General features: G+C 44.5%; 1 protein-coding gene across 5 annotated transcripts in view; it reads left to right on the top strand.

The window, feature by feature from the left end:
* Positions 1–24091, top strand: part of tp53inp2 (tumor protein p53 inducible nuclear protein 2) — a 57788-nt gene that overhangs the window by 18039 nt on the left and 15658 nt on the right. For all 5 annotated transcript variants that reach the window (XM_072243350.1, XM_072243311.1, XM_072243340.1 and 2 more), the window contains exon 2: positions 20502–20818. In XM_072243350.1, coding sequence (XP_072099451.1) covers positions 20701–20818 — 118 coding nt within the window. In that variant the 5' untranslated portion in view covers positions 20502–20700. The remainder of the gene's footprint in view (positions 1–20501; positions 20819–24091) is intronic.

Below are 24091 nucleotides of genomic sequence, written 5' to 3'. Positions count from 1 at the left end.
ATCAACACTCATAAAGGGTCTTAGCCCAAAATATCCATAGATGTTGCCTGACTTGCTGAATCTCACCAGCACTTGGTGTGTGTTCCACCAGTTAGATGACCCATCTGTATTTGAATACCATTTGCCTCGTGTGGTTCCGATTGTGAAGGCCCCTCACAGAACAAACAAGATCCCGAGCGACATAATGCTTGAGGACTGACGAGTCTTCTCGGGCTGAATTGTCAACTGTTCATTTCCCGCCAAAGATATTGCCTGACCTAAGTTCCTTCAGCATGTTGTTTGTGAATGCCGGTAAGGACAGTTGGTATGTATGGGACTGTGCAAAGGATTTGGGCACATACAGGATATAGGTAGACACAAAATAATCTGCAGATGCTGGGATCAAAGCAACACTCACAACACGCTGGAGGAACTCAGCAGGTTGGGCACCATTTGTGGAAAAGATCAGTGGACGTTTCGGGCTGGAACCCTTCATCTGGACTATAGGGGGAAGGGGCAGAGGCCCTATAAAGAAGGGGAGGGTGGGAAAGAGAAGGCTGGTAGGTTCCAGGTGAAAAACCAGTAAGGGGAAAGATAAAGGGGCGGGGGAGGGGATAGGCAGGAAAGGTGAAGAAGGAATAGGGGAAAACACAATGGGTAGTAGAAGGAGGCGGAACCATGAGGGAGGTGATAGGCAGCTGGGGGAGGGGGCAGAGTGACATAGGGATAGGGGAAGGGAGGGGGAGGGAATTACCGCAAGTTGGAGAATTCTATGGGGCTGGAGACTACCTAGACGGTATATGAGGTGTTGCTCCTCCAACCTGCGTTTAGCCTCATCATGGCAGTAAAGGAGGCCATGTATGGACATATCTGAATGGGAGTGGGAAGCAGAGTTGAAGTGGGTGGCTACTGGGAGATCCTGTCTGTTTTGGCAGACGGAGCGGAGGTGCTTAGTGCAAGTGCTACACCTGTCCCTACACCACCTCACTTGCCACCATTTAGGGCCCCAAACAGTACTTCCAAGTGAGGTAACACTTCACTTGTGAGTCTGTTGGGGTCATCTATTGCATCTGGTGCTCCCGGTGTGGCCGCCTCTACATCAGTGAGACCCGACGCAGATTGGGGGACCGCTTCATCGAGCACCTCCACTCCGTCTGCCACAACAGACAGGATCTCCTGGTAGCCACCCACTTCAACTCTGCTTCCCATTCCCATTCAGATATGTCCATACATGGCCTCCTCTACTGCCATGTTGAGGCTAAGCTCAGGTTGGAGGAGCAACACCTCATATACCGTCTAGGTAGTCTCCAGCCCCTTGGTATGAACATAGAATTCTCCAACTTGTGGTAATTCCCTCCCTTTCCCTTACCCTATCCCTATGTCACTCTGCCCCCTCCCCCAGCTGCCTACCACCACCCTCTTGGTTCCACCTCCTACTACCCATTGTGTTTTCCCATATTCTTTCTTCACCTTTCCTGCCTACCCCCTCCCTGCCTCCCCTCCCCCACCCCTTTATCTTTCCCCTTACTGGTTTTTCACCTGGTACCTACCAGCCTTCTCCTTCCCACCCTCCCCCACCTTCTTTATAGGGCCTCTGCCCCTTCCCTCTTCAGTCCTGACGAAGGGTTCCAGCCCGAAACGTCGACCGATCGTTTCTACGGATGCTGCCCGACCTGCTGAGTTCCTCCAGTGTGTTGTGAGGATATAGGTAGGGTGTCTAAGGCTTTTGCATGGTGCTGTAGTAATTTTATGTATTGCTCTGCACTGATTCTGCAAAAAAAAATTCAATACATGTGAGTGCTGTTAAACCTGATTCTGATATGGGTCTCTATTGTGGACAGAGTGGAATGGAGCAGGGAGAGGGGTTTTGTTGGGAAGAGGGGAAGGGAGTGGGAAGAACCAGAGAGACATTCTGTAATGATCAAGAAGCTAATTGTTTGCGATCAAGAAGCTAATTGTTTGCAATCAAGTGACCTTTCCTGGTGACTTGAGGCTGGGTCTGGGTGTGCCTGTACCCGTGCCATCCCTGGTCCTGGCACTCTGCCACCTGTCCCACACCCTTCCAGCGTTCCACCCTTGCCATTCCCAAAATTGTTTGCTCCCAGATTTACAAACTCACTCTCTGCCCCACGTTGACAAATACAGTACTGTGCAAAAGTGGGCATCCTAGCTGTATATGTACCCAAGACTTTTGCACATACTGTAAATGGAGAGGAACAGACTGAATGCTTTAACTTGTTGGCATTTCTGCAGAACCAGCTTTGATTCAAAATCATCTGCTCTTTCCGCATAGATGGGACTCTACCTGAAAGCCAAGGAAAGGGGGTATTCATTGTTTTTGTGGGTAAGGTAGGCATTATTTCAGCATCTGCAGAATCTCTTGTCCTCTGCAATCTCTCTATCCCCACTCATCAGGCTTTCCTTTGAATGCTCTTTACCACAACTATTCGATATAATAATGTATTCCACATGCCGATCATTCCCTAGTTAAAATGTTTTTTTCCAAAATTCCTCATTGGACTTTATTAATGACCTCCTCTTTGGATTCCCAGCACACAGATTAATTTTGGAGAGGTGATCAGACAATGAGTAACAATGGACAGACAATGGCACAAAGCTGGAAGTAGGCTGAACTATTAAATTCTGACCCATCACACTTGGCACCTGCAGACTACACACACACAGTCCTGGAGGAACTCAGCAGGCCAGCATTTATGGAGGGGGATAAATGGTCAACATTTTGGGACAAGACCCTTCGTCAGGACTGGAGTGGGGGGGAGAAGAGTTAGGAGTACAAGATGGCAGGGGATAGGTGAAACCAGGTGAGGGGGAGAGGGAAGTAGGAATGAAGTAAGAAGCTGGGAGGTGATGGGTGCAAGAGCTGACGTGCTGAAGGAGGAATCTGATAGGAGAGGAAAGTGGATCATGGGAGAAAGGGTTGGGAGGTAATGGGCAGGTGCAGAGAAGAGAAACTGGTAAGAAAGGGAGACAGAATGAGGAATGGAAAAAGAGAAGGGGAGAAATTACCGGAAGTTGGGGTCGAGGTTGTTGCAAATTAACCATTTCTTCCATTGACCAGGTTATGATGCTGCCTTCTCTGTTGGTGCAGTACTGTGGGTATCTTGTAAGGTGCACAGATGACATTCAGTCAGTTTATACCTGACTCTACACTGATCAGTCTGCTGATGTTATGTGAGCCCTTGAGTCAAAACCAAGAACCTGATTGATTTTATTTCTCTTAAGCCTTTTTCCTTCGAGATTTCAACGTCTACCTTCCCCTTGAGATATATTCATTTCATTATCCTGCATTGTAATTTTGAGTATCACATTTTTTTGGCAAAGATATAACTTGCACCAGCAGGTATAATCATGGGTAGATGCTTATTTCATGTTCTATAAAATAGAGGGTGATGTAGGAGGGAGGGGTTAGATTTGCATTGTAAATGTAACCTGTTTTCCCCTCCCTCATGTACAGTTTACATTGCAAATACATGCTGGTATTTGTGTATCTGTGCACACACTTTATTCCATTTACTTCTAACTTTTATGTAATTCTTTATTCTAATAATTACTGAATGTTTTTTGTTGTATGTCGCACGACACCACAGCAAATTCCTAATGCACGTAAATGTATATGGCAAATAAAGCTGATTCTTGATTGATCTTGGAGTTTAAAAGGTCGGCACCACATCATAGGCCGAGGGGCCTGCAGTGCACTATCAACGTAATTCTGTCTCAGTGAACCTCCTACATTGTAAACCCAAGACTTCTGGCCAAATGCTTGTTTAGAACAGATTCTCTTCTATTTTAACCCAGTTACCGAGCGATTTTGGAAGTATCTGTAGGCTGAGCAACAACAAGAATCATATCCCAAGTAGAGAAGGGGCTGAGGATGGGAAAAAGTGAAGATCTCTCAGTGATTTTTGGCATCAGCTAAAGCACAACTAAATACTCATGACCTTGTTCATGAACTTTCTTTGATCAGAGTTTCGCAGCTCTTTGTTTATTTAGAGATTTTTAATTTATTGAGATACAGGGCAAGAATAGGCCCTTTCAACCCATGCTGCCCAGCAATCCCCGAGTTTCATCCTTGCCCAATCACTGGACAGTTTACAATGACCAATTAACCTACCAGCTGGTACATCTTTGGACTGTGGGAGGAAACCGGAGGAGACTGACGCAGTGACGGGGAGAATGTACAAACAGAGGTGGGATTTGAATGCGGGGTCATCTGTATTGTTAAACGTTGCTATGCTATCGTGCCACCCCAATACATTGCAAAACAGGCACTTCCCCGCCACCAAGCTCAGCCACCTACAGCCCACCTATTTAACACTATCCTAATCACAGGACAATTTACAATGCCCGATTGACCTAACAGTTATGTCTTTGGACTGAGAGGAAACCCACACGCTGGAAGAACGTGATGTTTCTTACAGAGGATGCTGGAATTGAATTCTGAATTCCACGCCCCCCCCCCCCCCCCCCCCAAATGAGCTGTAAAAGTGTCAGACAAAATGCTACCATGGCACCCCAATTTTTCTCTGCTCTAGGTAGGGCTTTCATTCCAATTGTTCTTTTAATTTATTAATTACTCAAAGCTTTACATTTTTTTTACTGTTCTCAGCTCTGATCCAACTTGGATTCTACTTTGATGCTCCTAGAGTTGTACAGCACAGAAACAGGCCTTTCGGCCCTCCAGGTCTATGCTGACCTCTTTGCCTTCTCGCATGTATCCCATTTGCATGCACTAGCTCTGTATCCTCATATACTAAGCCTATTTAAATGCCTGTCAAAATATTTCTTAAAGGCAATGATTCCATCATCTCTGGCAGAGTGTTCCAAATATCAGCCGCTGTGTATAAAAAGAAATAAATGGGCAAAATTTAAAAATGACCCCTTTCCCCTCAAATCCACTTTTAAAAGCCCTTCCCTCCCACCTTCGGTCGCCCTTTTGTTTTTGGTATCTCTGTGGGTGGAGGGAGTGGAAGAAAAGATTCTATTGACTCGGACTCGCCATCATTTTGGAATTCTCTTCAGTCTCACTTGCCGGTAGCCCCACTGCCCCCTGATTTAAGTTGTCTCCTCACGTTATATATTTCTCCTCTCTGTACTTCTCTCTGTCTCAGTCAAGCAGTCAAAGACCTCACCTACTCTGGACATTCTCTTCTCCCGTCTCCCATTAATCCTGTAGGTGTGCATCACCAGGCTGAAGGACCACTTCTACCCACTGTCATAAGACTTTTGAAAAATGGACGCTTGACCTCACAGTTTGCCTGATTATGATCTTGCAGCTTGCTGTTTACTTGCACTTTCTCTGTAGCTTTTACACTTCATTCTGCATTGTAGTTGTTTTACCTCAATGCACTGTGTAATGATCTGATCTGTATGAACAGTATGCAAGACAAGCTTTTCACTGCATCTCGATACCTGTGACAATAGTAAAACAATTCCAGTTCCCTTGGTTTTACTTGCTTTGACCTGCTATATTCTTCAGTTTTTCCTGATCACCATTTGTTGGCGGGGATTGACCATGGGTATTGTTTCCTAGCTGTCTACATGATACACAAGCCAGTGTGATATGGAGAACAGGCTATTACCCATACAGCAGGCTCCCCTTCTCCACACAGCTGCTGAATCCAAAGGAACGGCAGAGACCGATACAGTTTGGCACCAGCAGTGTCACAGAAGTTGCCAGTCAGCGATAAACTTGATGTGAGACTGTCTTTGGGACCCCAGCTCCAGAGTTTTCCTCAGGTTTTACTCCCAAAGCCTTCCCCTGAGTGGGCATCACCACAAGGCAGAGAGGAGGTTTGAAATCGGTTTTCCTTCTAGGTGAGCTAGTGAACCCCATCTGTCCAAAGCGACTGGTTTTAAGGAGCCAGTAACCTGCCTTTGCCCCTTCTGTCAGTAGAAACGGTTCTGCTGGGCTTAGTAGCTAAGCCACACGTGAAGGCCAGGAGCTGGACTTGGTTGTCAGAGGCTATTTCAGACACACACCATTGGGACCATTTAATAGGTAATGGGAGCTTATCCTCACTACCACTCCCCAGTTATAACCTTAAGGAACCTCCTGATTTAATATCTTTAATGTCCTTTGTCATCCAAGGTTCCCTAATGTTGCTAGCTTTGCTTTACACCCTTACCGGCCCTGAATTTTTTTTTTTTTTTATTTTAAAAGACTGACACTGCTTTATCTGGAAGCATCTGCTCCCAATCTGCTTATGCAGGTCATCACTTGTGCTTTTGAAACTGGTCTTTCCGCCATTTCAAAACATACAACGCCTATAAAAAGTACTCACCTCCCTTGGTAGTTTTCCTGTTTTATTGTTTTATAACAATTGAATCACAGTGGATTTGATTTGGCTTTTTGACACTGAGCAGCAGAAAAAGCCTCTCATGTCAAAGTCACTGAATATCCCTTGGAGTACAGTTAAGTCAATCATCAATAAATGGAGAAGAATATGGCACAGCTGTAAATCTACCTAGAGCATGCCATCCTCAAAAACTGAGTGACCGTGCAAGAAGGGGACTAGTGAGGGAGGCCACCAAGAGACCTATGACAACACTAGAGGGGTTACGAGCTTCAGTGGCTGGGATGGGGGCAACTGCGTATACAACAACTGTTGCCCAGGTGCTTCACCAGTCGCAGTTCTATGGGAGAGTGGCAAAGGGAAAGCCACTGTTGAAAAACTCACGTGAAATCTCAGCTAGAGTTTGCCAGAAGGCACGTGGGAGACTCTGAAGTCAGCTGGAAGAAAGTTCTACGGTCTGATGAAACCAAAACAGCTTTTTCTGGCCGTCAGCCAGTGAGAACACAGGAGTTTAAAAACAAGACAGATTTATACAGGAAAGAAACACGGATAGTAGTTTGCCTCCCAGGTGCCAGTGTCTGGGATGTTTCTGATCACGTTCACGATATCTTGAAGTGGGAAGGAGAACCACGATATCTTGAAGTGGGAAGGAGAACAGCCAGAGGTCGTGGTGCATATTGGTACCAATGACATAAGTAGAAAAAGGGAGGAGGTCCTGAAAATAGACTACAGGGAGTTAGGAAGGAAGTTGAGAAGCAGGACCTCAAAGGTAGTAATCTCGGGATTACTGCCTGTGCCATGTGACAGTGAGTATAGGAATAGAATGAGGTGGAGGATAAATGCATAGCTGAGGAATTGGAGCAGGGGGCAGGGATTCAGGTTTCTGGATCATTGGGACCTCTTTTGGGGCAGGTGTGACCTGTACAAAAGGGACGGCTTGCACTTGAATCCCAGGGGAACCAATATCCTGGCAGTGAGGTTTAATAAGGCTATTGGGGAGACTAAATTAAGATTGCTGGGAGGTGGGAACTGAGCTGAAGTGATGGAGGAAAGGGAGGTTGGCTCACAAATAGAGAAAGCTTGGAGACAGTACGAAAGGGAGGATAGGCAAGTGATAGAGAAGGGATGCACTCAAACCAATGGTTTGAGATGTGTCTATTTTAATGCGAGGAGTATTATGAACAAAGCGGATGAGCTTGGAGCGTGGATTGGTACTTGGAGCTATGATGTTGTGGTCATTACAGAGACTTGGATGGTTCAGGGGCAGGAATGGCTACTTCAAGTGCCAGGCTTTAGATGTTTCAGAAAGGACAGGGAAGGAGGCAAAAGAGGGGGTGTGGCACTGTTGATCAGAGATAGTGTCATAGCTGCAGAAAAGGAGAAAATCATGGAGGGATTTTCTACTGAGTCTCTGTGGGTGGAAGTTAGAAACAGGAAGGGGTCAATAACTCTACTGGGTGTTTTTTATACACCACCCAATAGTAACAGGGACATAGAGGAGCAGATGGGGAGACAGATTCTAGAAAGGTATAATAATAACAGGGTTGTTGTGGTGGGAGATTTTAATTTCCCAAATATTGATTAGCATCTCCTTAGAGTGAGGGGTTTAGATGGGGTGGAGTTTGTTAGGTGTGTTCAGGAAGGTTTCCTGACACAATATGTAGATAAGCCTACAAGAGGAGAGGCTATACTTGATCTGGCATTGGGAAATGAACCTGTTCAGATGTCAGGTCTTTCAGTGGGAGAACATTTTGGAGATAGTGATCACAATTCTCTCTCCTTTACCATGGCATTGGAGAGGGATAGGAACAGATAAGTTAGGGAAACGTTTAATTGGATTAAGGGGAAATATGAGGCAATCAGGCAGGAACTTGGAAATATAAACTGGAAACAGATGTTCTCAGGGAAACGCACGGAAGAAATGTGGCAAATGTTCAAGGGATATTTGTGTTGTGTTCTGCATAGGTACGTTCCAGTGAGACAGGGAAAGGACGGTAGGGTACAGGAACGTGGTGTACAAAGGCTGTTGTAAATCTAGTCAAGAAGAAAAGAGCTTACGGAAGGTTCAAAAAACGAGGTAATGATAGAGACCTAGAAAATTATAAGGCTAGCAGGAAGGAGCTTAAAAATGAAATTAGGAGAGCCAGAAGGGGCCATGAGAAGGACGGGATTAAGGAAAACCCAAAGGCATTCTGCAAGTATGTGAAGAGCAAGAGGATAAGACGTGAGCAATAGGACCAATCAAGTGCGACAGTAGAAAAGTGTGTATGGAAACGGAGGAGATAGCAGAGGTACTTAATACTTTGCTTCAGTATTCACCATGGAAAAGGACCTTGGCGATTGTAGGGATGACTTGCAGCAGACTGAAAAGCTTGAGCATGTAGATAGACAATAGGTGCAGGAGTAGGCCATTCGGCCCTTCGAGCCAGCACCACCATTCACTGTGATCATAGCTGATCATCCACAATCAGTATCCAGTTCCTGCCTTCTCCCCATATCCCTTGACTTCGCTATCTTTAAGAGCTCCATCTAATGCTTTCTTGAAAGAATCCAGAGAATTGGCCTCCACTGCCTTCTGAGGCAGAGCATTCCACAGATCCACAACCCTCTGTGTGGAAAAAGTTTTTCCTCAACTCCGTTCTAAATTGTCTACCCCTTATTCTTAAACTGAGGCCTCTGGTTCTGGACTCCCCCAACATCGGGAACATGTTTCCTGCCTCTAGCGTGTCCAGTCCCTAAATAATCTTGTGTTTCAATCAGATCCCCTCTCATCCTTCCAAATTCCAGTGTATACAAGCTCAGTCGCTCCAATCTTTCAACATATGACATTCCCGCCATCCTTAGAATTAACCCAGTGAACCTACGCTGCACTCCCTCCCTAGCAAGAATGTCCTTCCTCAAATTTGGAGACCAAAACTGCACACAATACTTCAGGTGGGGTCTCACCAGGGCCTTGTACAACTGCAGAAGGACCTCTTTGCTCCTATATTCAACTCTCCTTGTTATGAAGGCCAACATGCCATTAGCTTTCTTCACTGCCTGCTGTACCTGTATGCTTACTTTCAGTGACTGATGAACAAGGACACCCAGATATTAAGGAAGAGGATGTGCTGGAGCTTTTGGAAAGCATCAAGTTGGATAAGTCACCGGTACTGGATGGGATGTACCCCAGGCTACTGTAGGAAGCGAGGGAGGAGATTGCTGAGCCTCTGGCGATGATCTTTACATCATCAATGAGGGCGGAAGAGGTTCCGGAGGATTGGAAGGTTGCAGATGCTGTTCCCTTATTCAAGAAAGGGAGTAGAGATAGCCCAGGAAATTATAGACCAGTGAGTCCTTACTTCAGTGGTTGGTAAGTTGAGGGAGAAGATCCTGAGAGGTAGGAATTATGAACATTTTGAGAGGCATAATATAATTAGGAATAGTCAATATGGCCTTGTCAAAGGCAGGTTGTGCCTTACGAGCCTGATTGAATTTTTTTGAGGATGTGACTAAACACATTGATGAGGGTAGAGCCATAGACTTAGTGTGTATGGACTTGAGCAAGGCCTCCGATAAGGTACCCTATGCAAGGCTTATTGAGAAAGTAAGGAGGCATGGGATCCAAGGGGACATTGCTTTGTGGATCCAGAACTGGCTTGCCCACAGAAGAGTGGTTGTAGACGGGTCACATTCTGCATGGAGGTTGGTGTCCAGTGGTGTGCCTCAGGGGTCTGTTATGGGACACCTGCTCTTTGTGAATTTCATAAATGACCTGGATGAGGAAGTGGAGGGATGTGTTAGTAAATTTGCTGATGACACAAAGGTTGGGGTTGTTGTGGATGGTGTGGAGGGCTGTCAGAGGTTACAACGGGACATTGATATGATGCAAAACTGGGCTGAGAAGTGGCAGATGGGGTTCAACCCAGATAAGTGTGAGGTAGTTCAATTTGGTAGGTCTTGGAGTCCGAGTCCACAGGACACTCAAAGCTGCTGCGCAGGTTGACTCTGTGGTTAAGAAGGCATATGGTGCATTGGCCTTCATCAACCATGGGATTGAGTTTAAGAGCCGAGAGGTAATATTGCAGCTATAGAGGAACCTGGTCAGAACCCACTTGGAGTACTGTGCTCAGCTCTGGTCGCCTCACTACAGGAAGGACATGGAAACCATAGAAAGGGTGCAGAGGAGATTTACAAGGATGTTGCTTGGATTGGGGAGCATACCTTATGAGAATAGGTTGAGTGAACTCAGCCCTTTGTCCTTGGAGTGACGGAGGATGAGAGGTGACCTGATAGAGGTGTATAAGATAATGAAATGCATTGATCGTGTGGGTAGTCAGAGGCTTTTCCCCAGAGCTGAAATGGCTAGCACGAGAGGACATAGTTTTAAGGTGCTTAGAAGTGGGTACACAGGAGATGTCAGGGGTAAGTTTTTTACTCAGAGAGTGGTGAGTGTGTGGATTGGGCTGCCGGCAGTGGTGGTGAGGTGGATACAATAGGGTCTTTTAAGAGACTCCTGGATAGGTGCGTGGAGCTTGGAAAAATAGAGGACTATGGGAAAGCCTAGGTAGTTCTAAGGTAAGGACACTTCTGGCACAGCTTTGTGGAGCAAAGGGCCTGTATTGTGCCATTGATTTTCTATGTTTCTATCATGTTTGGCGTAAGCCAAACACTGCACATCAAAAACAGCATTCCTACCATGAAGCATGGTGGTGGCTGCATCATGCTGTGGGATGCTTCACTGCAGCAGGCCCTGGAAGGTTTGTGAAGGTAGAGGGTAAAATGAATGCTGCAAAATTCAGGGAAATCCTGGAGGAAAACCTGATGCAGTCTGCAAGAGACTTGGTAGAATTGTTTTCCAGGACCTTAAGATTTAAAAAGGCAAATAGATTGCTAAAAACAGAAAGTATGTAATTAAAAAAAAACTAAAGAGCTTCTTGTTTGGAGGTGAGGGTGAGTGTACTTTTCTTGCCTATTTTAGGTTTCTTTTAAAAATATTTAAAGAAAACAAAGCCCACGTATATAGGGTTTTGTCTGTGAATGTGAAAATGTTTCATTCTTTGTTACACCAATGTTACTGTGGCGCAAGAGTTAACTCTGTAGCTTCCCTTTGCTTGAGTGCTCGTCCTCCACTGATGCCTCTCCAAACTGATGTGGGGCCGCCATTATTCTCAACGGCCCCACACTGGGATGTTGACAGTGCTGCTCTTTATTTCCCGCTCACTGGGCAAAGTGGAACAAACGTTGGACACCTATGACTTCAGAAAGATGAAAGTGTCTGCTGGAGCTGGAAATCCGGAGCAACACACAAAATGGTGGAGGATTTCCGAGAGGCTGGATGGAGGGGAATAAACGGTTGTTTCTCGGATGAGACACTTAAGGATTGGAAAGGAAGCCAGAATAAGTTGTTGGGGAAGAGAGGGAAGGAGTACAGGCTGGCTGGTGATGGGCGAGGAGGGGGATGATGGAAGGAGCTGGAAGGTGATAGGTGGAAGAGGTAAAGGGATGAAGGAGGAGTAATCTGATGGGGATGGAGAGTGGACCGTGGAAGAATCAGGAAAAGGGTAGGAGGGGAGCCAGAATGGGCAATGGAAAAGGAGAGAAGGGGAATATATTGAGGCTCATTGTCTACCCAGACAATGAGATGTTTCTCCTCCAGCTTGAGTGTGGCCTCATCGTGGCAGTAGAGGAGGCCATGGACTGACCTATCAGAATGGGAACAGGAAGCCGAATTAAAATGGTTGTCTACTGGGAAATCCCACCGTTTGTGGCAGATGGAGCTCAGTGAAGAATCCTCAATGTAGAGGAGATTGCACTGGATACAGTAGATGACTGAGCCAGACTTGCAGCTGACGTGTCTCCTCACTTTAAGATATTATTTTAATGACTTTAAAATGTTAGTGGGGAAACCACTGGTAACCTAATTCCAGAAGGTGGTTCTTCAACCTGCCCCTTTTAAATTTTCTCTTGGGAGTGAGCTAAGTTTGGTTCTGGAACAGACCTCAAGTAAGACAACATTTGAGTTATAGCGTGGAAAGGAAGCATGTACGGTAGCTAATAGACTGAGTACCTCCTGGAAGCTTGCAGTTCTGACAGAACGTGTTGTTTTGTAAGGCTGCAGTGATGCTGTGATTGACTTTAATGACCAAATTCCATGTGTTGCTATTGAAGTCTTGATGTCTTCACTGCTGTCGGAATCCGACGCTCTGTCGTGTCTAATAAAGCCAAAATAAGCTACAAGTTATAGTAGCCTATTTATAAACTGGAACACTTTTAACCCATTAGGTGCAGTGAACACTCTTAGAGTCATAGAAATACAGCACCAAAACAGGCCCCTTCACCCATCTAGTCAGTGCCAAGCCATTTAAACTGCCATCAACCTGCACCTGGACCACACCCCTGCCATCCATGTACCTATCCAAACTTCTCTTAAACTTTGAAATCAAGCTCGCGTGCACCACCTGCGCTGGCGGCTTATTCCACACTCTCATGACCCTCTGTGTGAAGAAGTTTCCCTTCATGTTCCCCTTAAACTTTTCACTTTTCACTCTTAACCCATGATTTCTAGTTATAGTCCCATTCAACCTCAGTGGAAGAAACCTGCTTGCATTTACTCTATCTATAGCTGACTTAATTTTGTATATCTCTGTCAAGTCTCCTCTCAATTTTCTATGTTCCAAGGAATAAAGTCTTATTATTCAATCTTTACTTGTAACTCAGGACCTCCTGTCCTGGCAATATCCTTGTAAATTTTCTCTGTACACTTTCAACCTTATTTACATCTTTCCTGCAGGTGGTTGACCAAAACTGCACACAGTACTCCAATTTAGGCCTCACTATGTCTTATGCAACTTCAAAATAACATCCTGTACTCAATAGAATTTTGTCCTTATTTCCTCATTGCTCCTCCTCTCTAGAATGATACAACGCTGGGACGGGGGGGTGTTTGTTAAGGGAGGAGATGAAGAGAGGCTTCAGGGGAATGTAGAAGGGGGATGTGAATGGGTGAGGATGTGGCTGATGCAATGTCACTTGGAATAGGTGGGATCTTCTTTGGCAGAGAAATAGAAACCCTGAGTTTTAAACAATGACAGCCAGAAGAGAAGTTGGGATAGGCACATGGATGAGAAGGGAATGGAGGATTATGGTTTGGGTGCAGATAGATGGGACTAGGCAGGAAACCAGGCTGGCACTGACTAGATGGGCCAAAAGGCCTGTTTCTGTACTGTAGTACTCTGACTCTATAAAGGCCCATTGCAACTTTGGTACCATTGCTACATCCATCGTTACCTTGTTTCCTCTGGAGTGACGGGGACTGAGCTGGGACCTGATGGACAGGGTAGATTATGCATTTTTTTTTTCCCCTTCTGCTAGGGGCATCAAAGTCATGAGGCCATTAGTTCAAGATTCGAAGAAGTAGTTTTAAGCAGGATCTGAGGGGAAAGATTTTAACACAGAGATTGAGCAAGCTCGGGCTTTTCTGTTTGGAGTGAAAGAAGATGGGAGGTAACTTAATGGAGGTGTAGAAGATGAGAGGCATACATCAAGTGGATAGCCAGAAACTTTTACCCAGGGTAGAAATGGCTAATGTGAGGGCATAATTTTAAGGGGATTAGAGAATAACTTGAAATTGGTTGGAAGAAAATATCAGGGGGGGGGTGGATATCAGATCTAAGTTGTTTTTTTTAAAGTGGTGGATACTTGGGCAAGCTGCCAGTGTTGGTGGTAGAGGCAAATACATCAGGGACGTTTAAGAAACTTAGAGAGCCGACTATTTTTGCCTATATGGGAGGAAAGGGTTAGTTTGATGTTGGAGCAGGTTAAGGTCAGTTTGACATGATGGGCCGAAGGCCTGTGCTGTTTAATGCTCTTGTAAAACCTGCATCCCACAGAAATGTGTGCCGGCTTGGATTTTGAATTTAATGAAAGGTTCTGTGGTATCTGGAGTGTGATGAAATCCAGTAATACCATCACTACACTTGGACAGGCACTTGAATAGACGAGGCATGGAAAGAAATGCAGGCGGCTGGGATCAGTGGAGATAGCAGGAGACTGGTGAGCTGAGGGCCCTGTCCCTGTGCTGTACCACTCTGAGGTGTGGGTAGGTGTTCCACAGGATCTGTGTCCCCCTGCTCACCAGTCGCCTGATGTTAATACTCAGGTATAGCATGGATTCAGGAATGTAAACAGCCTTCTGAAGGGTGAACCCATGGAAAGCAATCCGGCCGCCAAGCACTAAGAACCTATGCTGATCAACCAGCTGGAGTGTTCACCGAGATCTTTAACCTCTCACTTCAGCAGTCTGAGGTATCCACCTACTTCAAGCAGGCTTCAATTATACCAGTGCCTATGAAGCATGTGGTAACCTACCTCAATGATTATCATCCAATAGCACTTGCACCCACAGTGAGGTGTTTTGAGAGGTCGGTGATGAAACAGATCAGCTCCTGCCTGACAAGTGACTTGGATCTGCTCCAGTTTGCCTGCCAACACTACAGGTCTGCAAATACCATCTTATTGGCTCTTCACTCAACCCTGGAACACCTGGACAGCGAAGATGCATACATCACGATGATCTTTAACGACTTCAGCTTCGCATTCAATACTATCATCCCTTCAAATCTAATCAATAACCTTCAAGACCTTTCCCTCAAAACCTCGTGGTGCAATTAGATCCTCAATTTCATCACTTGCAGACTCCCATCAGTTTGAGTTGACAACAACATCTCCACAATCTCCATCAGCACAGGTGCACCACAGGACTGTGTGCTTAGCCCCCTGCTCTACTTGCTTTCCACTTACGACTGTGTGGCTGAGCACAGCTCCAATGTCGAACTCAAGTTTGATGACAACACCAGTGCCATAGGCTGAATCAAAGATGGTGACGAATCAGCATTTTGGAGGGAAATTGAAAATCTGGTTGAGTGCCACAACAACAACCTCTCACTCACTGTCGGCAAGACAAAGGAGCTGACTATTGACTTTAGCTGAAGGAAACTGGAGGTCCTCATTGGGGATCAGAGGTGGAGAGGGTCAGCAACTTTAAACTCCGTGGTATTATTACTTCAGGGGACCTGTCCTAGGCCCAGCGTGCAAGTGCAATTGTGAAGAAAGCACAACAGCGCCTCTACTTCCTTAAGAGTTTGTGAAGGCTTGGCGTGACATCCAAAAGTTTGACAAACTTCTATAGATGTGTGGTGGAGAGTATATTGACTGGCTGCATCACAACCTTGTCTGGAACCACCAATGCCCTTGAACAAAAAATCCTACAAAAATAGTGGATAGTGTCCAGTCCATCACAGGTAAAGCACTCCCTATCAAAGCTGCTCCCACCATTGAGTACATCTATGTGAATTGTTGCAGGAATGCAGCATCCATCACTAAGGACCCCTACCACCCAGGATATGCTCTCTCCTCACAGTTGCCATCAGGAAGAAGATATAGGAGCCTCAGGATTCATATCTCCAGGTTCAGGGAGAGTTACTACCCCTCAACCATTAGGCTCTTGAACCAAAAGTGATAAGTTCACTCAACTTTCATTGCTCCATCTTTGAATTGTTCCCACAACCCATGGCTCACTTTCAAGACTCCATCTCATGTTCTTTGTATTTATTGCTTATTTATTTATTAGTATTTTTGCTCTTGTATTTGCAGTTTATTGTCTTTTGAATACCTGTTCTGCACAACCAGGGTCTGATGTAACCAGTCAATACACTCTTCACCACACATCTATAGAAGTTTGTTAAAGTTTTAGATGTTATGCCGATCTCTACAGCTCCTAAGGGAGGAGAGGCACAGCTGTGCTTTCTTCGTAATGGAGTAGCCAAGTTGGTGCAGTCTTTCATTGATTCTATTATGGTTATTATTCTATTATTGAGAATGCCCACAAGGAAATGAATCTCAGGGTTGTATATGATGACATGTATTTAGTTTGAACTTGAAATGGTACGTTGGCCTTCACTGTTTATGAAGACTAACTGCTTCGCTTGTGTACTTGGCCTGTTGTGTACAGTATATGGGTCTGCCACCGTGTCTAGGAATATACTTGATCAAGGCGGTGTGGTAATAACATCACCAGATCGATCACTGAGATAGTGAGCTCATCAAGAGCGGTGTAGGCCTTGATCTGTTCCAGTGAGTGATGGTTTGACTCTGTTTTCACCCCCCAGCAACATGTGTGGATCTGGGGACTATTTCCACCAGTTTATGTGTACGTTTTGTCTGTCTGTGATCTAATTTTGTGTCGGTGCTTAATGGGGCATAACATTGACTCCCACTGAATTGTTCATGACCAAGAAAAAAAGGGAAAGAGATAAAGATTTAGTGTTATTGACACGTTAAAACATGCAGTGGAAGGTGTCATTTCCATCAAGTATTGTGCGGGGCAGCTCACAAGTGTTCTGATAGCATGCCCACAACTCACCAAAAAGAGCAACATCCATCATCAAGGACCCCCACCATTCAGGCCGTGCTCACTTCTCGCTGCTGCTGGCGGGCCGGAGTTACAGGAGCCTCAGGATCTACACCACCGGGTTCAGGAACAGTTATTACCCCTCAGGCTCCTGAAGCAGCAAGGATAACTTCACTCACCTCAACTTTGAACTAATTCCACAATCTATGTACTGGCTGTCAAGAACTCCACAACTCATGTTCTCAGCGTGATTTACTTACTGTGTGCATAATTTGTTGTCTTTGCGCATTGGTTGTTTGTGAGACTTTGTGTAGTTTTTCATTGATTCTATTGTATTTCTCTGTTCTGCTGTGAAAGCCCACAAAAAATTGTCATGGTAGTATATGGTGACACGTGCATTCTTTGATAATAAATTGACTTTTGAACTTTGAACCTTAACCATACATCTTTGCAATATGAGAGAAAACCCATGCACTCGTGAGAAGAATTACGAGCAGTGATAGGAATTGAACCCTGTCGGATTTTTACAGCCGACATTGTAAGATGTGCTAACCACTACACTACACTACCCTGGAGCAGCATAGTAGTTAACACACCGCTTTACAGTACAGGCAGCTGGTATTCAATTCCCACTGCTGCCTGTAACCCCGTGGGTTTCCTCCCACAGTCCAAAGGTCAGTAGGTTAATTGCTCATTGTAAATTGTCCACTGATTAGGCTATAGTTTTCTCAATAAATAAATTAATTCATGGACCCCAATATCAGGTGGGCTGCCCAGTACAGAAATGAAAATTTTTCCTCCAAATGGTGGTGAATCCTTGGAAGGGTATTCAAGGAGTGGATTAATGGATTTAAGAGAAATGGGGCACTTGGGAAGTGTCACGGGGTGAATATCAGCCACTATGCTGCTGAAGATCAGAATGGTACAAATGCCCAATGGAGATCTCCTAGTTCTGTTCCTTGTTTTCAAGGATCTGGAACCTGGTTTATTGGCGTCTTGCCTATAGCCGTTAGTCAAAGTGAATATTGGTAGGGTGATTAGCCATGATGGCTCAATGTCAAGTTTGTAAACTCTTGTCCTGGAATCTCGATACATCAAACAAATTTGGAAACATTACTAGCATTGGACGGAGCATAGTTTTATCAAACACATTGTAACAGTTTTGTAAATCTGGTAAAAGAGAAAAGACTTAATCAGATAATAATGTGCACTGAAAATCAAAAACCAATCAGCAATTACTGGAAAAGTGAAATGAAACACATGCTGGAAACACTCAGCAGGTTGGAATTATCATTTTCGATTAAGGATCTATCTGACAAACACTATTCCCTTCAAGCTGCACTGGTGCACAGCCGAGCAATAAATGAAATGCTCCCATGCACATAGCCTTTGCCATGCAGCTGGAATTTTATTTTATGTAATGTTAATATAATTTTGAAATCATGCTCATAATTGTCAAATAGTGTGCAAAATTAATTGTTAATGAACATTATCCATAAATTTTCTAAATAAAAAATGTACCACAACTTTTACTTTGAACCATTTTAGAGCTTCAACGTACTTGTTGGTGTTTCAAGGTATAACACTGTTACAAAGTGTAACAATAAACACAGAATGGAACTTGGTAGCTCATTGTTAATAAATTGCAGATACTATCTAAATTTAAAAGTTAACAAAATGTGAAAGATTTTCCTTGTACTGTATTTTATACTCTTCAATTAATAAAATCAACAGTGTGAGTTTTTCCATTTTCATTCTAAATATTCGTAGATTAGTATTACAATAAAGTATTAGTGCTGCACAGTTTTCAGTCTGTATATTAAAAAAATTTCCAGCTCTGAGCAATCGTTGGTCTGTGCAGCAGTTTGAAAAAAATATTAGAGGGATTGCTGCTGATAGAGAGTTTCTGACCCATACCTTTAACTGTGTTTCTGTCTGTTGTCTTCTGGTTTTATTCTGAATAGACTGTGCTTTTGGATTAGTCTGGGGAGGATGTGGATAAATGTCAAAGTCCAGCTTATCATCTGCACGAATGCACACATGCAGTGAAAATCTTATTTGCAGCAGCATCTCAGGCACGTGTACAAGGACGTTGCCAGGTCTGAAACACCTGAGTGAAAAGGAAAGATTGAATAGGTTAGGATTTTATTCCTCGGAATGTAGAAGGCTGAGGGGAGATGTGATAGAGGTATACAAAGTTGAGCGGTATAGACAGGGTAAATGCAAGCAGGCTTTTTCCACTGAGGTTGGGTGGAACTACAACCAGAGGGGAATAAGCAGTTGATATTTTGAGCCTGATCCTGATGAAGGGTCTCTGCCTGAAACATTCCCCTCCATAGCTGCTCCTTCTCTTGCTGTTTGTGGTGGTCAGGCTTATGTGCCTTCTGCCTGATGGTAGCTGTGCGAAGCCTGCATGGACCAGAGGGTGGGGATAGAGTCACAGAAAAATACCGCACAGTAAAAGGTCCTTTGGCCCATCTAGTCTATGCCAAACCATTTAACCTGCCTACTCACATCAACCTGCACCGGGACCATAGTCCTCCATACCCCTACCATCCACATACCTGTCCAAACTTCTCTTAAACCATGAAATTGAGCTCTCGTGTACTACTTGTGCTGGCAGCTCGTTTTACACTCTCAGCACCCTCTGAGTGAAGAAGTTCCCCCGATGTTCCCCTTAAACTTTTCACCTTTCACCCCTAATCCATGACCTCTAGTTGTAGCCTCACCCAACGTCAGTGGAAAAAGTCTGTTTGCATTTGCCCTATCTGTACCCCTCATAATTTTGTATATCTCTATCAAAACTTATATGTTCCAAGGAATAAAGTCCTAACCTATTCAATCATTTCTCATATGGAAGGTCTTTGGAAGTTGCTTTCGTGAGGCAAAGCTTCCTGTAGATATGACTAGTGCTTGGGAGGGATGCACCCATGGTGTATTGGGCAGAGTCACCTATTCTCTGCAGCTTCAGTGCATTTGAATGGCAACCAATGGAAGGAAGGCACGTGATGGAATCTGCAGGAATACAGCGAACCGGAGATGGTATTCCCTGATCCATATTGTCCCCAGAGTGTGCACCCACCTAAAGTTTAAGTGGAGTCCAAGCAGATGGCATATTGAGTATTTAATACTAGTATCCTATTATCTTCAATAGTGGTTTGGGTTTGCAGGAGGGGTGGTTTTGAGGCTTTACAAGGTATTGGTAAGACTGCATTTGGAGTATTGAGAGCTGTTTTGGGGCCCCTTATCTCATGAAGGTTGTGCTGGTAATGAAGATTGTCTATAGGTGGTTCACAAGAATGATCCCTGGAATGAAAGGGTTAACATATGAGCTGTATCTGATGTCTCTGGGACTATACTCGCTGGAGTTTAGAAAGCTGAGGAGTGGGATCTCATTGAGACCTATTGAATATCGAAAACCTCAAATAGAGTGGATACGGAGAGGACGCTTCTAATAGTGGGGGAGTCTAGAACCAGAGGGTACAGCCACCGTATACAAGAATATCTCTTCAGAACAGATGAGAAGGAGTTTCTTTAGACAGAAGGTCGTGAACCCATGAAACTCATTGCCACAGATAGATGTAGATTCAAGTGATTGAGTATATTTAAAGTAGAGTTTGATAGGTTCTCGATTAAAAAGGGTATCAAGGGTTACGGGGAGAGTGGGGCTGAGAGGGATAATAATGATGGAAGAGTGGAGCAGAACTCGATGGGCCAAATGGTCTAATTCAGCTGCTATGTCATGTGGGAAGAAAGGCATTTGTTAGTTATTGTTCTTGGGTAAAAGTTGTTTTACTTTTTGCGTCCTCTTGTTCCAGGCCTTCTTTTCAACTGAACCAAGTGGTCACCGTATGACAGGCCTCTGAGCTGTGCCCTCCCTTCAGCTGCCCAGCATCTGAGGGATCTTCCTGTGCTGCTTGCCCACCAGCCTCCTGCCAGTCCCTCGAAGATCGGTTGCCTGCCTGTGCATTAAGCTGCGAGCTGCGAGCCCCCCGCCCCCCCTACGATCAGACTGCCATGTTCCACCGATTCACCAGCTTCTTCTATGGGGACTCTGAAGATGTCTGCGCACAGACTCCTGATCCCAGATTAATCGAGAAGGAGGACGATGGCTGGCTAATCGTTGACTTTCCAGGTGAGTTTCAAGCACGTAATCTCAGTGGCTAGTGGTAAAATTCATTTTTGGAATCTCTTTGAATTCTGGGAATTTTTTTTTAAATGAACCACCAGCTTCAGGAACAGTTATTACCCTTCAACCATCAGGCTCCTGAACCGGTTTGGATAACTTCACTCACCCCAACATCGCACTGATTCCTCAACCAGCGGACTCACATTCAAGGCTTTGACAAGTGATGTTCTCAATATTGTTTATTCACTTATTGATTTGTTATTTTATTACTTGTTGTATTTGCACAGTTTTTCTTTTGCACATTGGTTGCTTGTTGTAGTTTTTCATTGATTTTGTTGTATTTCTTTGTTCAACTGTGAATGCCTGCAAGAAAATGAATCTCGGGGTAGTACATGGTGACATGCATGTAAGATGATACAACATAGGAGCAGAATTCGGCCACTCAGCCCATTGAGTCTGCTCCACCATTCCATCATGCCTGATTACTTTTCCTTCTCATCCCCATTCTCGTGCCTTTTCCATGTAACCGTTGATGTCCTGATTGCCTAAGAACTTTTCAACCTCTGTTTTAAATATATTCAAGCTGACCTTGGAAACGAAGTCCATAGATTCACCACCCTCTGGCTAGATAAATTCCTTCTCATCTCTGTTCTAATTGGACGTCTTTCTATTCTGTGGCTGTGTCCACTGCTCCTAGACTCCCCAGTATTGGGAACATGCTCTCCGCGTCCACTCTGTCTAAGCCTTTCGATGTTCAATAGTTTTCAATGAGGATTTCCCAACCCCCTCATTCTTCTAAACCCCGGCAAGTATAGGCTGAGGGCCATCATATGCTCCTTGTACACTAGCCCTTTCATTCCCAGAATTATTCTCGTGAGCCTCCTCTAGACTCCCCCCAATGCCAGCATGTCTTTTCTTGGATAAGGGGCCCAAAACTGCTCTCAATACTCCCCAGTGCCTCAGCATCACATCCTTGCTCTTATATTCTAGCTAACATTGCATTTGCCTTCCTCGCCACTGACTCAACCCGCAAGTTAACTTTAAGGGCATTCTGCAAAAGGACTCCAAAGTCCCTTTGTAACTTTTTGAATTTCTCCCTGTTTAGGAAATAGACCAGGCCTTTATTCCTTCCACCAGAGTGCGTGACCGTACACTTCCCTACGCTATATTCTATCTGCCACTTCTTTGTCCATTCTTTCAATCTGTCCAGGTCCTTCTGCAGACTCTCTGCTTCCTCAACATTACCTGCCCCTCCACCTATCTTCGTATTGTCTGCAAATTTGGCCAAAAAGCCATCAATTCCATTGTCCGAATCATTGATATATCATGTGAAAAGAAGCGGTCCCAACACTGACCCCTGCTGAAAGCCACTAGTCACCGGCAGCCAACCAGAAAGGGCCCCCTTTCTTCACATTCTTTGCCTCATAATGTCCATCAACCAAACTTTTATCCATGCTGAAATCTTTCCTGTAAATTTATGGGCTTTTATTCTTGTTAAGCAGCCTCATGTGCAAAACTTTATCAAAGGGCTTCTGAAAATCTATGTAAGCAACATCCACTGACTTTCCTTTGTCTATCCCGACTTTGGCGTATTTTGTCATGTGCATCCAAGTACCTGAAACCCTCATCCTTAATAATGGACTCCAACAACTGAAGTCAAGCTAAATGGTCTATAATTTCCCTTTCTTCTGCCTCTCTCCCTTCTTAAAGAGTGGAGTGCTATTTGAAATTTTCCAGTCCTCTGCAACCATTTCAGAATCTAGTGATTCTTGAGAGATTACTATCTCTTCAGCTAACTCTTTCAGAACCCTGGGGTGTAGTCCACCTAGTCCAGGTGACTCATTTACCTTCAGATCTTCCAGCTTCCCAAGTACCTTCTCCTTAGTAGTAGCAGCTGCACTCTCTGCTACCCCCTGACAACCTCAAATTTCTGGCACACTGCTTGTGATGACAGACACAAAATGTTTATTAGATACGTCTGTTATTTCCTTGTCCACCATTACTACCCCTCCTGTGGCTCTTTCCAGTTGTCCAATATCCACTCTCGTCTCTCTTTTACTCCTTATATAATAAAATGGCCTAATTCTGCTCCTATATCTTATGATATAATAAAGCACAAAAAACACTTGTTATCACCACAAATATATCCAAGTCCAAATCAAATCCACACTTCCAAAAAACCTTTAACACCAAGATGCTGAGTGATTTTTGATGATTTCTTTGATTACGCATCTTTTCCTCAATAGGGTGTGTGGAAACAATAAGAGTGAGAAAGGTTGTGAAGTTTGGTGCTCTACAAATAGAAAACCTTCTTCTTGAAGGGTATTGCGCTGTAGAAACCTATGGTGTTGCTTAATCTAACTCTGAGTCCTCCCATCTAGGGGAAGAGCAGAGGTGGGTGCTATAATGATATTTAAAAGATATTTGGATCGGTACGTAGGAAAGATTTAGGGCGGGGTTTCCAACTTTTTTTATGCCATGGACCAATACCATTAAGCAAAGGGGTCCTTGGACCCCAGGTTGGGACCCTCTGCTTTAGGGGAATGTGGATCAAAAGTGTAAATGAGGGTAGCTTAAGTGGTCAACTTGGTCAACAAGGATGAGTTTGGTTGGAGAGTTAGGCTTTATGGATCGTCCTAAAGGAAGAGGCGGAAACTGGGGTATCTTCAGGAAAAACGTGGCTCCTCACCAAAGACCTTGCACAAACATTGGGATAGAAACCTCTGTCACATCGATTTTCTGTGTTTAAAAAAGAGAACTGAAAGTGAATATACTGGGACTTGGTCTCATGCCCTGGTTTAGTGTGATGGAGAGGTGCCTGCTCTGAATGGGTACTCAATGGCAATAGGTTCATGCAGTAAGTTCATGACTGCTTGTTGGTGGGAGTGATCTGATTATTGGTCTGTCAATACATGGTACTTTGGATTGTGTTTGGAATTTATCAATCTATAGGTCATGACACTTAGACTTGGCCTATATCATTTTTTGTGACTATGTTTTACTTCTATTGTAATTATATGGGCCTTGTGCTGTGTGTGACTGTTGGTGCTATGTTTTGTATCTTCACCCCAGAGGAACACTGTTTCGTTTGGCTGTATACATGTGGATGGTTGAATACAACTTAAATTTGCACGTGCTTCACCCCAGTGTGTCTGCCCCTGTGTTTACAGCGTCACAGAAGAAAGAACTTTCTCCCTTCTCACCCTTCCCCTCCTGGCACCACGGCAGCATAGCGATTAGCACAGTGCTATTACAGTTCAGGGCGTCGGCGTCTGGCGT

This window comes from Mobula birostris, chromosome 2 (assembly GCF_030028105.1).
Source record: "Mobula birostris isolate sMobBir1 chromosome 2, sMobBir1.hap1, whole genome shotgun sequence".
NCBI classification, from domain to species: Eukaryota; Metazoa; Chordata; class Chondrichthyes; order Myliobatiformes; family Myliobatidae; genus Mobula; species Mobula birostris.
This window is presented reverse-complemented; position numbering and strand designations above follow the sequence as displayed.